This window comes from Amia ocellicauda, chromosome 6 (assembly GCF_036373705.1).
Source record: "Amia ocellicauda isolate fAmiCal2 chromosome 6, fAmiCal2.hap1, whole genome shotgun sequence".
Classification (NCBI taxonomy): domain Eukaryota; kingdom Metazoa; phylum Chordata; class Actinopteri; order Amiiformes; family Amiidae; genus Amia; species Amia ocellicauda.
The window spans coordinates 9775115-9789126 of NC_089855.1; the positions used below are offsets into that span (position 1 = coordinate 9775115).

General features: G+C 46.2%; 1 protein-coding gene across 4 annotated transcripts in view; it reads right to left on the reverse strand.

Annotated features, from left to right (window-relative positions):
• Window positions 1-12318: 12318 nt before the first annotated feature.
• bcor (BCL6 corepressor) overlaps window positions 12319-14012 on the reverse strand; it is a 57595-nt gene continuing 55901 nt past the window's right edge. For all 4 annotated transcript variants that reach the window (XM_066706059.1, XM_066706058.1, XM_066706057.1 and 1 more), the window contains one exon: window positions 12319-13553. In XM_066706059.1, coding sequence (XP_066562156.1) covers window positions 13259-13553 — 295 coding nt within the window. In that variant the 3' untranslated portion in view covers window positions 12319-13258. The remainder of the gene's footprint in view (window positions 13554-14012) is intronic.

Consider the following 14012-nt stretch of genomic DNA (forward strand, 5'->3'; position numbering starts at 1 on the left):
GGGGGGGAGAATGGGGCCATAAATATGGTGTTTAATTCAACTCAAACTAAGATGATTACTTTATATGAAAAGATGGTTTCCCAACCGCAGTGTTCACGCTGGTGGGCTGTGTGTGTATTGATCAGGCTGCAGAGACACAGCGCCCCTTGCGCAGACTGTACTATCATTATGATGATGATGATGATGATGAATCTTTGTTAAAAAAACAAACAAATACACACCCCACCCGCAAACAGCCACCAGTGTTGTAGATGATGGTCATTTCCCTGCAGTCAAGCAGACGGGACTGCGGGGCGGACAGAGTTAAAGTGAGAACGTGGACTGAGACGCAAGATAGACATTAATCATCTCGAAGCGTTTTGACAGCAGTAACACAGCGGCACATACTCTGCATTGAGGCTGTATCTGGAATACCTGAGTAACACCGTGTGAGGAGGCATCGGAGCACAGGCTGTGATTACCAAGTCAGCTCTTTTTCTCATCGCACAGGAGCCCTGGGCCTGTGATGTGGCCAACATATTCTCAGAGCAGTATATATGTACGACAAATGAATGATCAACTCCATTGTCAGAAGTTAAGCTAATCAAAACGTGGCCTGTTCTTTGACAGATTCAGATATTGGCGTGCTGCTGTCCCTTTGGGCAGGACACCGTGGCCAGTGGCCCAGCTCAGCCATAAGCAAAGCATTGTGATACTAAAAATACTCAACTTCCTTTTAAAAATAATCCCATCTGGACTGAGGGCAGCAAACAGACACTGATTATGTTAAAAATGAACTTTTCTGCAGTTTAAACGGGCACAATAACACAGCTATCTGAAAGCAAATCCCAACGACATTGTGTCAGCCGCGGATAGCACCTGCTCCGCGACCTGTTTCTTGGATGCGTTTCCCCTCCGAGGCTGTTGTTCTGTGGCAGGTGTTTTGCATACAGGGAGCTCTTCCATATCCCACCCAGAAAAGTGACCAAACCGCAGTGTGTGTGATGTCTCCACGGTATTGAGCAGCGGGGTTGGGAGATCCTTTGAACGGAATGGATGGCAACACCAGGTCGGGGTGTTTAATTTCAGAGATCGTACAGTTTGGGTTCCTCTGGAAAGGCCAAATGCAAAGGAGATCAGAGACAGAGCCGGGGCTGTGACGCACGCAGACTCAACAGACTGGCAGCAGAAAAACAAGTTCATCCTTTACCACGGCACGCACCGCGGATTGACAGGCAACCCGACACCCTCCCCCCCCCCAAGGGCTGGGATTGCAAACCTGTCCGTCCCCCACCGGCGCACAAAGCCCCGCCACCGCGCTCTCCACATGCTGCTGTCCGTTAACGCCGACCTCCTGCAAAAGGAGAGATTTGTGTTGTAAACAAATCTCTATTTATTGAGTGGGCTCAGTGCACAACAGAAAGGCATGCCATCCAGTGTGCTGTGGGTGTATTATGCACGGCCTGAGAGCCGCCAGGCAGCGATAGTATCGGCTGTGTGAGTGTGATTGAGGAGAGGCTGTGAACTCGCAGCCGTTGACAAGTGAATAGCACGTCCCTGCAGGCGAGCCCTGCGCTTCACTGCGCCGCTCCTGCGCGTCTGCTTCCCGCAACACAACAAAGGCAGAGCGCCTGTTTGTTTTGATCGGGGAGATATCCTGTCTTTAATATCCTGGATGAGGGTGCTATCCTGTCAGGGGCTTTGATGTCCGCTCCACCGCCGTCATTGTGACGTAACGGCCCAGATTGACTGACACTGGGAGGGTTGGAGAGAGAGAAGTGTCGCTGTCATCTGACTTCACACAATGCTGGACACAACACTGTCCTGGAAAGACAGAGAGTTTTGTTTTAGCCCCCATTCAGAGGATTAGATGAGGAAACCTCTAATCGGGAGTGAATACCAGGACTTGAGTTAAATATTTTGCATTCAGTGTACCAAATTGTGTACCTATTTAATTTTAATAGGGCTCTTGCAAACAGAGAAATGAATATGTACTGATGGTGGTATTCACGTTTATTTATTATTACTAAGAAAAAGAGGCTCTGCTGTGTATGGCGTGGCGCATTTTTACTCGGGTCTCTCCAACCGCGCAATTTCCACTCACAATACCCCGTGTGTGTCGTGAGTCCCGACCCCGCCGTGGAGCAGCGCTGTCCGGGGCCGAGCTGTGTGTAAACAGGGAGGTCAGTGTCCACCCGGCACGGTAATTAAGATGTGCATACTGGAAACTGTGCAAAATTGAGCAGGGAAATAAGCGGTGGGAAAACTGCACACTTCCACGTTTTTTTTTTTTTTTTTTTATCATTAAAAATAAATAAGTAGTTCTGTCAAAGGCATTAATCTCATTAAGAGGGTGGGGTCTGCTGTGCTGAATAGCAGGTTTAATGAAGCTGTCAGAGGCACCCATCATCTCCCCTCATTACACACCGTCCTTGGGAGCTGCCAGTCTGAGCGCTCTAATGAAGGGGCTTTTAATGGGGTTTGATGTAGTTTGGAGCCAAAGCAGAGTAATAGCACTATATCAGCGATTGTGTTAGCAGGCCTTTAATGAGAACAGGGAATGTTCGTGATGTGAACGGAGGAGGGAAAATGAAGCATTGAAATTCCTCAAACAGGAGAGGAGGTGTCCTGTCCCGGCCACGCAGGGGCTGCTGTGATGGAGGTGACACGTTTGTCATGGCGGTCACATTCTGCTACGCGTACTGTTGATTAAACCTTCAATTAAACCTTCAGTCTTGGTCAGCAGCCTGCCAGCACGTCAGCGCTCAGAGGCCCGGCTGTTCGCGGCAATTTCTGTTTTCGGCAGAGATCATTGAGGACACGGACAGGCACCTGCATGACCCGAGGTCACTCCGGGCTCAGAGGCGCTCAGGCGGCGCATGTTAAATCGTTTACCTTTGGAGCCGCAGCAGCTTTGATTTAGAGCCACTGATTACTTCCAGATCCCCACACGGGAGGCCGCCTTGTTGTCAGATTTTGCAAATGGAAGTTCAAAATACAGTTCTCTGGAAAAAATGTAAAAATAGAACCAAACACTCTTCATTTCAAAGTAAGAGTTTAGATGCGAAATCATTGTTTTCACCGCAAAGAAAAAACAAACCTTGTTTAGCTAATAATAAATAACAGACATCGGTGATTACTTTTACGGTGGTTATCCAGAGGGGTCAAATTATGAATGTGCACACGATATAGTAATCATGAGGGCTACAGAATACTGCCAGAGAATGATTCTGTCTTATACCTTCAATAACTTGGAACATCTAACCTTTCAGATAAGACGGGAAAAGGTAATCTGTAACCTCCCTGGGACAAGCTAGGAAAATCCAGGGTTTTCATTGTCATATAATTTATTTTGTGTTACGGGGTTGGCAGTGAGCTCTGTTTCTGTGTATTTGTATTCTCCGGGAGCAGACCAAACCCTGGAGAATACAATATTGTGCCATTTTGGAGCTCCGTGTATCCCCCAAATCACAGCACCAGACACTCAACTGCAGCCGTGCAGTGTGCATTTAGTAAATGAAGCGTGTAAGCTGCACACAAGGGTTTATTTAATGCAACTGTTCCCTGTGGCTTGTTCTTAACTAATCTCTAGATTCAGTGCTCCACTGTTCGTGGCCAGATAAAGCACAGCAATGTTGTACACCCCAAGTCAAACGCATTCGTCCCATCTTTGAACGCCGAAACAATATCTAGATCAAAGAGTGCTCAAATTCGAAGTTTACAAAAACAAACAAACAAACAAACAAACAAACGAAAGCCCGTCCTGTCAGTGTGAGGGACTCCGCTTGTCCTGGATAAGACGGTAATATTGTCTCTCGGTGGATCTAAACACGCCACCGGCTAAATAAATCAACTCTATCCGCCCTAGCGCAAGAGCTTCCCTCATCATAAAATACACTATTACAATGCATCATGCCTTTATTCAATCAAGAGCTGCGACTGTTTCACTCAAGGTTGTGTGTGCGTGCACTGAAGGAAAATCCGCACAAATCCTGTTCTCGCTCCTCGCTGCTTTGAAGCTGCGCCTGTGAGGCGGCGTGTCCCCCGGCGGGGCTGGATGATTGCGCCGCCTGTGCCCGCATGCTCTCCGTGCGCCCTCCCGCCCCGCAGTTTACACCACAACAGCGCCGTGCGAGCGGGGCGGCGGTAAACAAAGCCGCTGTTTTGTGTTTCATGGGACTTGGTCCTCCTAGGTTTGCTTTGGCCCCCAGCCAACCCCTCTTGGCCATGACATCTCTGGCTGGCTTGAGCCGTCCCGAGTGAGCTCTCACCAAGACAAACAGGCGAGTCTGGAGCTGCTATCCAAACACAGCGCCTGCGTGCGTCACTGCGCAGTCTGCTCCAAACCTTTATTTACACGCGTATGCGCGCAGTGCAATGCCAATGCACCGTCGTTTTATATAAAATAATAAGCCTCATGCTGTGGATTTGACATTGCAGCTGATCTGTTTTGTAGTCTTTGTAATTATATATAGGCTACCTTTATTGTACCTGTTCTGCTGGTGCACCAGACTCGAGTTGATGCGCAGAAAACGAAACGATACGCTTTCAGTGAACTGTCTGTACATGTGGGCCGATTCTTTTAAAGTGATAACAAATAAACACTGCTGACAATGAGGATCATGGTGTCCAACTCTTATAACTACAGCCAGGTCATTACATTGAGCATTTCCATTCTCCCAAATACACCGAGGAATTAGCCTGCTGTGTGAGTGGTTGGTCCACAGTACAAACTACTTTATCTTTCTTGAATGAAGGGGTCTGGAATAGCTGTATCACCACCTGTACATAATCATACATGTCCATATCGCGGCATGTTATTCTGCTTGGTCCACTTCGCACCTTCCACGATTACATTTGCTCTGCGTTTCTATAACTGCGGCAGTCAATGCAAAGGCGGGCTTTTAAACGCAAATGACCCATTATCATATAAGTTACCATCTGTTTTTGAACTACCTCCTCTCCCCATTGTGGTAATTGCTAAATGGCGGACCTTCTTCTCAGTCCTTAATCTCTCTGCAGCAGCGGCGACATTTTACGCCGGGACGGAGCCGAGCTGTGCAGAGGCACCCGATTCAGAAGAGCGCGGCCCGTGTGTATTACATTGACGAGCGATCACACGCCCGCCTAAATAATGCAGCAGGATATTTAATTGTGTTTTTAATTTTTCATTTCCACCTTATCATATTCAAATGAGAGGTCCCTGCGCTGGCGCGGCTCCGTGCTCGTTTTTCTAACTTTCCAGTTAAGGGTCGTGCCAGACCTGCGCCGCCGTGATCAGCGCCTTCTCCAGTGGGAGACCAACACCAATTACAGCCCTACCCATTTCTGAAAAAGAGAAAGAAAGGGGGAACATGTTTAAAAAATACAATTGCAAGCGATTTACTTTGTAACACCGATATTCTGGGACTGTTTTCATTGCAGGTCGCATGTCTTGTGATCACTCCATGGTTGTGTGTGTGCAGGGCCGGCCGGGTGCTGTGGGGCTCGTTGTCGCAGGTCTCGCTGTAAATGCGCACAGAGGACACCGCTGTTGCCGGGCCGGGCGCATTCAGCTGTACGTTTTCACACGACAGACCAGCTATAGATGGAAACTAACAAGGACGCGTTGTTCAGCTCAGTTGCAGCTCTCAGAGAACGCGGCTACAGACGGACATGTACACTAAAGGCTTGTATAAGTGTACATCACATGAAAAAGATGATGATGATGATGCTATAACAGTGTTATACTGTAGGCAGTAACACCATTCAAGTATTTAAATGATGACCTGGCTGAATGTTCGAGCTGGTTCGGGGCTTTTAATGCCGCCCAGGCTGGGCCGGGGTGTCGGAGCGCTGACGTCACAGACCCAATTAAGGCAACGCAATTCATTAGCGCCGCTGGAGTTAGCAGCGCGCAGAGCCAACAAAGGCTTTAAAAATAGCGCAGACACCCCCCGTGCCAATTAGGGCACAGCTGTGCTACCCTTAAAGACACAGGCTTGTGCTAAAAGCAGCTTACACGCCAAAACCACTGGGGCTGACGGCTCACACAGGGCTGCTGTGGTTTGGGGGTTTCTTCTCAGTATATATATTACGCAGATAAAACGCACGTTTAGTGTCAGGCGCTGTTTTAGCCGTTGTCTCAAACCTCTGACACGAATGAGACCGTTTTTATTGTAACGTTTTCCTGTCACCCTTTTCAACCCAGTATTATACGGGCGGATCCATAATATTTCTATGCGCAAGTAAATAGCTTTTTAATTGAGTTTATATTTTAAATCTGTAGGTTTGCCATTGCCATCAAGCTGGATAGTCCGCTGACGAAGCATCAGCACCTTTATTATCCCAATTTATACCGGGAAGCGTGATTAATTTTTGATTACATCAGTTGCACGCTGATTTGCGACTTTCCTGTGTGATCACAGGTTAATGAAAATCCGGATGTGTGGTCTTCCCTGGTGGTGACTGCTAGGCTTATGTATGTATTATTTTGAACACAGACACAATCGATACAAAACAACGGACGAGTCGCCGTAACCGCGCGTTGGCACCGGTGTGCTGTGCCCTGGCCTCGCTGCCCATGTGTCCAGCGGGTCAGCGCCACCCAGCCGTGTCGTTCAGGTGGGAAACGGCTATAACTACCAAACCACAACGCGTTAAACAGTGATGATCGGTTTCTTGGACGTGGCACTGAGTGGAGAGCGGGGCAGAGCGTTTTTTTATTATTTTTCACGAATAACAGTGTAAGACGGACAGTCAGCGCATCCCTGTTGCCATCGCTGTGGATAATGTGTGTGTGTGTGTGTGTGTGTCTGTGTGTGTGTGAGTGTGTGTGTGTGTCTGTGTGTGTGTGAGTGTGTGTGTGTGTGTGTGTGTGTATGTATGTGTGTGTGTGTGTGTCTGTGTGTGTGTATGTGTGAGTGTGTGTGTGTGTGTGTGTATGTATGTGTGTGTGTGTGTGTGTATGTGTATGTATGTGTGTGTGTGTGTGTGTGTGTGTGTATGTGTGTATGTGTGTGTGTGTGTGTGTGTGTGTGTGTTTGCGCGCATTAGGCTCCCGTCTCAGCCCGGCCTGCATTGTGCGCCCTGTGCTCACCTCTTGAGCTGCTAATCCCATCATCATTAGCGCATTGCCGGAGCTTCCCCGTCTTCTGCGGGGCTTTTATTTATTTATTTGTGTGTTTGTGTGTGTTTGTGTGTTTAATGCATGTTCTTAAAGACTACCCACTCCCTCCCTTCCAGCATCAGAGGCCACTTTTTTTTTCCCTCTTTAGCAAAGGGAAACTAATCTCGGCAGTGAATCTGTATCCCATTAAGCTGTGATGCTGTAAGGGGCATTAGGCTGCTAAATATCAATATCCTCCTCAGGCTCTTCTCTCCAGTCGCGGCCGAGGAGGCTGGAAATTGTACAAGTGTCGAGTGAGGCGCGGCGGGGGGACGAGAGCACGACGCCGCAGCCCTGACTGTCGGCCCGATCCTGCGAAACATTACCGGGGTTTTCACGGATCAGGCTTTGTCGCAGCCATTATTGTCATTTATAATTGCGCTATGCCCAGGGGTTTTCTGAGCCTGTACACAGTCGTCGGTGTTTTAGATGTGCCTTTACATCAGCAACTGCTTATTACCTGTTAAGCAAATCATTAGTTCAATTAAGTAATGGAGAGCGAGGTCCCAGCACTGCAGCAGGACTCCCCTGTCCTACTGAGTCATTTATTCGTTATTATGAAATAAATTGTCCCAGCGTTATATCTGCACGTTACAAATAGATGAAATCCAGTTGACTGCTTAAAAAGACCAAAAAATGAAAGTTTGATGAATTATAAAGAATAAATAAACGTTTAATTTAGAGAAATGTGTATGTTAGTCATGTGTTTGTGGAAACATTTGTATCCATCCATTGTACCTTTGCACAGTCATTGTGCACATATTCTCCTGCAGTCTACACTAATGTACCTTGCTTTCATCGCGCTCACTATGGTTTTACCAAAGATTCACCATGCATTTCCATACCAACAGTGTTCCCAAGGGCCTTGTCACATTATAACATGAAACACAACTCCTTGGATGTCTGGAAAAAGTTAAGTGACTTGATGCCAATTGCTTAAATCCACATTTAAACAAAGCAACAAACAAACTGTGTAATTTTGTTTAGCTCTTACAAAGGTATAGTAAGTAATCATATCCAAATGTCTGTCAAAACTGGGTGGGAGTTTATTCTAGAGGTGCCACCAGTGAACAGCAGACTGATGTGTTTATATTCCTGTGGTCTCTGGCCCGCTGCCGTCCTCGTTGCCCCTGATAAACAGCAGCCTCGGTGCAGGGCCATGGCAATATTGCGCTCTCTCCGCATTATGGCATACTTCACTGCTTGAAGAAAGATAAACAGTAACTTCAGTGCTTTTGTATTTAGTTTTCCTGTAAGCAGGTATCCTTGCCATTTGAACTAACAATCAGTCTCTCATGCGTGTCTTAAAAGGACAGTGTTGGATGTGCTTTTTCCAGCTGTGGGATTTGCAGTCAATTAGTCAGAGCTTCAGCTCCTGAGTCGTCTCCTCATTTTCAGGATCTAGGTGTAAAGCTGTGGGGTTCCTTATTTTAACAGCTGTGTTCAATCCAATATGCCTGCTCCCTTCAGCTTGCGTATTGTTAACCAAAGCTGTTTGATTTAGAGAGCAAAAAAAGAAAAAGAGTGTGTGTAGCTCTCCTGCTAACGTCTACAAATGTGAAACCTCAACCTGTCAAAGCATTAGGAAAGAAAACAAATGATACCCCTGGGGCGTGGACAGGAGTTCGTGTGAGAGGGGCCTGCGTGTTTTCAGAGCAAATGGCTGCAAGGTTGTGCTGGGATTAACCAAATCCGGGCAGGCCTGCTGTGCGCCTCTGTGCGTGACCTCACCCTCGCTTTCTTCTCCGAATCACTGTCCCCGGACGGCCCTGCGGACGCTTCTTCACCGCACATTTAAGCGCCATTCAACGGATATGCTTTTTATTCCCCACAACCACGCTCGGGAACTGAAAAACATCCTTTCTAAACGGGGGAAGTTTATGATTTTTAAATATTCTGAACAGTCTTGTTTATCTATGGCAGGGACGGCTGGCCTGCTGAAGAGGGGCTTTGTGAGCGCTGTGCAGGCGGGCTGGGGGATGGGAGCAGGCCTGACCCCGCGCTGCTTTCATTTCACAACTGATAAAAGATTCAAAGCCCTGGGCCTCGGAGTCTCGGCAGCCCCCCTGCCCTCCGCGCAGCCCCTGGCCTGGAAAGTGGGGTGTCTCCCCTCTCTCAAAGTGTGAGCATCTCAGCCAAACTGGCTCCAGGCCAAAGACACTTGTCTAACAAACAAACTATCAAATGTTTGCACAGTCTAATTCCAGACATACTGTATCTTCTGGAACAAAGCTTTTAATGATCCGTTGTGCTCATTCACCAGGGTAAAGTCTAAAACTCCTACATTTAACTTCCTTCTTTTATTTTATTAATTGAACCCTTCCTGTAAGGATCTCATTTTCAGTAGACACAGTGGTTGAAATAGCATTAGTTTCTTTTTTTATGCAGGAACTGAACTGCCATGTGGAAGACTCGAATATTTACTATGTATATATTCTCATATTGTTTTACATATGTATAATACACTTTACATGTATAAACATATACGATACATACATGAGTCCATAGGGGACAGACTTTCCTATTCTCCTATTAAGAACACCCAAATCTCCCAGAAAGCCATTATATATTATGCAAAAGCTTACACGTATCAATCGAAATTAGAAAAAATACTAAAAACGAATACAACTGTTGTTTATTAGCCTAGTAACCGTGTCCATACACAACTACCCATACTGCAGACTATCCTCAAACAGGGCCCTCACAATGACAGTGACACACACACATGAAAGGAGAAGAAGGGCCGGCAAAGTCATCGTTTAAAAAGGTTTTCAGGTTTGATAAACATCCGCATCATCTTGCAATCCAATAGCATTCGGTTTTTAATCAAAGGTTGTCTAATGAATGACCATTAATATTAATACACAATGAAACGTACTTAATATATTATTTATTGTGTATGAATAGTTTTAAATAAAGCAAATGAGGCATTCAATTAATTTGGAGCGCATCCCAGCGAATTTCCATTAATCAAGCGTTTCAACATTTTATACGGTGCTTTCTTAAAAGGAAGCTATTATTCCGCTCATATGAAAAAGATGTGACTGTACTTTGAAACGCATCACATGATGCACAGTGTGACGCGGTGGTGGAAGTTGATGAAAAGAGGTGGTTTTGGTGTTTCAACCACTCACTGCTGCTGCCTTCACAAACGCACCTTTTTGCGTAAATTAAAACGTATTACATGGTCCTGTTTGGCCCTGTTTTGGGAGTGACTGATTAAAATATCTGTGATCAAAAGAATACAATACTTTAGCACATAATTTCATAATTGAAGGACGCTAAATAATGTATTATTATTATTATTATATTTATGAAAATGACGTGGAAATATCCAGACCACATATTAATCCGAGCACAAGAGAAGGTGCAATTAATTTCCCCATTTATGGATGTATGCCTACGAGGCTGGCGCTAATTACAGCACCGAGCAGGGTTCATTTGTCTTGTGTGTCGGATAAATAAGCAAACGTTAATATCTGGGGCCCTTAATTGTCAAAGCCCGGGGTCAGCAGGGGCCACGCAGGCTCTCCGGTGCCACGCCGGGAGGAGCAGGTTATTGAACAGCAGAACAAATCTGAGTTTAACCCCCTCTCTGCCCCCTCCCCTCCCTTTAGAGCCACTTACAGCAGTTAACCCAAATCTAATTACGCCTCAAGTGGCCATTACATTGCCCAGCAGGACAGGGAAAGTTATTCATACCGCAGGCTCCCCGTTCCCTTTGGAGGCCTGGATGATTGAAACACACCGTGCGCCTCGCAATAAATACGGTTATGGCGAAGTAATTTCGTGTCGTGCGGAGAACGAGAACTGGAGACGATCCGCATATTTCCACAATGAAACAAAATGCGCTCCTAGTAGCGTGGTGGGGATATTTCTGCTCTTCTGAAATTCATTTCCAAATACCTCTATCCTCCAGAGATGATCAACGTTGGAAATAAAGAAATGCAATCCCCGCATAATACACAGCAAACAAAAAGACCGTGCATACGATCCGATTATATATGAAATATGTTGTATAAGTATGATTCTACATATACGTTTGATGTGGGTGAACAGATGCGCAGTGCCTGTGCTTTGCATGACACAGTCGGGGTGTTGAGTCTGCGTGACCTGGAGGGCAAGGCTGGCACGGCACCAGCGCCCCCCAAACAAAAAGTGATTGAGCCCCCGATGCAGCGTGTTAATGACGCCTCCGGGCTCTTCTACAAAAGAAAGGCATGAATAACCGTCACACGCATCCAGAAAACGCCCTCAGTGACTGCAATGCCAATGGACCATGCCTTGCTGAACACACGTCCCATTTGTTGTAGGAGACCTGCCAGAGCCGTGCTCACATACAACACTACAGTCGCTGTGGTGGTGGTGGTAAAAGGAACAAAACACACATGCTCATCCTGTACGGGATGCTACAGAAACCACAATCCTCACGGATACACTGTGTGAAATGTTGCTGAATCCCATGCGATGACAATAAGCCCCAGTTTCTGCAGGAAGGCCTTAATGGGGGTCTGGGAGAAAGACCCGTTTAACAGCCACAAGCTTGCACCTTGTTTCAAATTAGAGTCACAGTTTGCAACATTGTTAAATAAAGGGCTCTATTAATCTAACAATCAGACCATTTCGGGACGCCTATGGTGTTTAAAAAATGTTTGTTTGTTTCCATCGGGTATGAATGTATTTCATTGTTGATGTGCAAGCTTGAAATGGCGGAAATATGAGTGTGGAGCAGTGTGCGTGGGTTGCGGGAGTCTTTGTGACGTGGTTCGCAGTTTTGTGTTGTGCAGTTTGTATCCATCGGGGGAGGTTTCCGCGCCAGGTTTGGTTTTCAGCGAAATCCGGGTCGTGTTACGGTAGAGCAGATTTCCGCGGTTGTGCGCAGATCTGCACAATCCCGGCGATCCCATTGGTGGAGCAGCGCAGACGTGCTCATCTACTGAATCTGACGCATGGCCGCTGCAGAAGAGCTTCTCCACGCTGGTGTTGTGTCCTCCACCTGTGCATCTGATAATGAGAACTAACCGTTTCTTAACACCACATGCATCATATATTTATAAGACAAACCGTGAAGGACAAACTGAACGCATGACGCTTTTACATGTGCATTCAAAATATATGATATGCACCTAATTGCATGTACCTTCAGCCAGAGATAATGTTTCCAAAAATAAGAAACTGACACACACAGTAGGAGTTTGAGATTCTCTTATGGTTTTATTGCCATTTATTTTTAAAGGAACTTTTTTGTAAAATATAAATACAAATGAAGGGGTATTTTTTTAATTACAAAGTTTAAACACATCTCCAAAAACGATACACACACCAGTCAGAAACGGGTACTGCAGTCCTCACCCTGTTATATACACGTTCAAGCATGTTTACTGCCAAACAGCTTATAACATTTTAGTATTATTTCTCTTTAAACTTCTTTAATATTTTACAAAAAAACACATGAAAAAATATTTAAAATTTCTCATCTTTAAATAAGAGATAAATGTAAAAACCAAGTTTGAACACAGGTATAAAATAACCGCTCCTGAAGGCCGAGCTGTATGAGGAGAAACGCAGGAGGCTGTCTGGTAGCTGTGGATACGAACTCCATATTAAAAAATAACTCGCTTTCAAACAATATTTATTTATTCACCTGACCGAGGCAGGCAAGTCTGTAAACAAACGATGAAGTGCACTGTGTACGACAAAATAAAATCTACAAAGCTTCTCCCACTGCAGTCACACGGAGACTCACAGGACCCTAAAAGGTGAGCACCATCCTCTAAACCAGTGCCCCTCTCTCGCTCTGCACACCGGGCTAGAATTAAAAAGTCACAAAATCACTTCTGGAAAATGCAGACTTTCTTGCGAGACAAAAAAAAAAAAAAAAAGGAGGAGAAAAGAAATAGGCAGTATTATAAAATAATAAAAACAGACCAAAACAAGAAATATTTATATATATATATTTATATATTTATAAAAATAAAATAAAAACAAGGTAATCGTTAAATTAAAAAGTCCTTCTCTTCTCATTGTCCAGGGGGTGGGATTTAGTGTCCTCCCCATCCAGTCCGCACCGTGCTCTGGTTATGTACACTATGAACAGGCCAAACCGCGTCTCCCCCCCGAGAGTCCGTGGGGTCAGGAGCGCTCCCGAGACGCGGCGTCCCACCGGTCGTCCAGGCACTCCAGAGACGAGCCCAGCAGGGCCACCAGCTCAGCGGTGAACTCCACCAGGTCCAAGAGTTCCTTGCTGTCGGGCACGAAGGCCTCCAGCTCCTCGGGGCAGGAGAAGAGCTGGCTGAGCGAGGCCTGCTTGTAGAACTCGGCCTCGGCGATGGTGGCCACCTCCAGGTGGGAGAACGCCGAGCGGAAGGCGCGCGCCGTCATCTTCAGCCGCTTCAGCACGTCCGAGAGCAGCAGCCAGTTGCGGGGACTGCGGGGGGGGGAGAGAAGAGGAGGGACGGCGTTAGCATTATTTTGGATTATATGCATTTGCTTTTTTACAAGGCAACCCAAGCCAAGTCATTTATCAAGACGTTAAGCTGCGGAACAAGTTCCAAGGCTGCTGTCGCTGGCACACCCCAGAGAAGGCCACGGGGACGGGGTGTAATTACTCAACACGTAAAAGAGTTCTGCATATGACCCAAACAACCCTTCCTCCACCTCTACGGTTCCTAATGTGCCTCAGAATGAACCAGAGAAATAAATAAATACACGCATATATAAATAAAGTTCGCTTCAAGATCCGTGCTCGCTCTCGACGCCCTTGATAAATACTGGTTTATTATTATTTTTAAGCCACACATGCAGGGTCTCCATACGAATCAACTGTGTGAATCAACTGGTTTCCAAAATACACAAAAAGAGGCTAAACTAGAGACAGGCGGCTGCG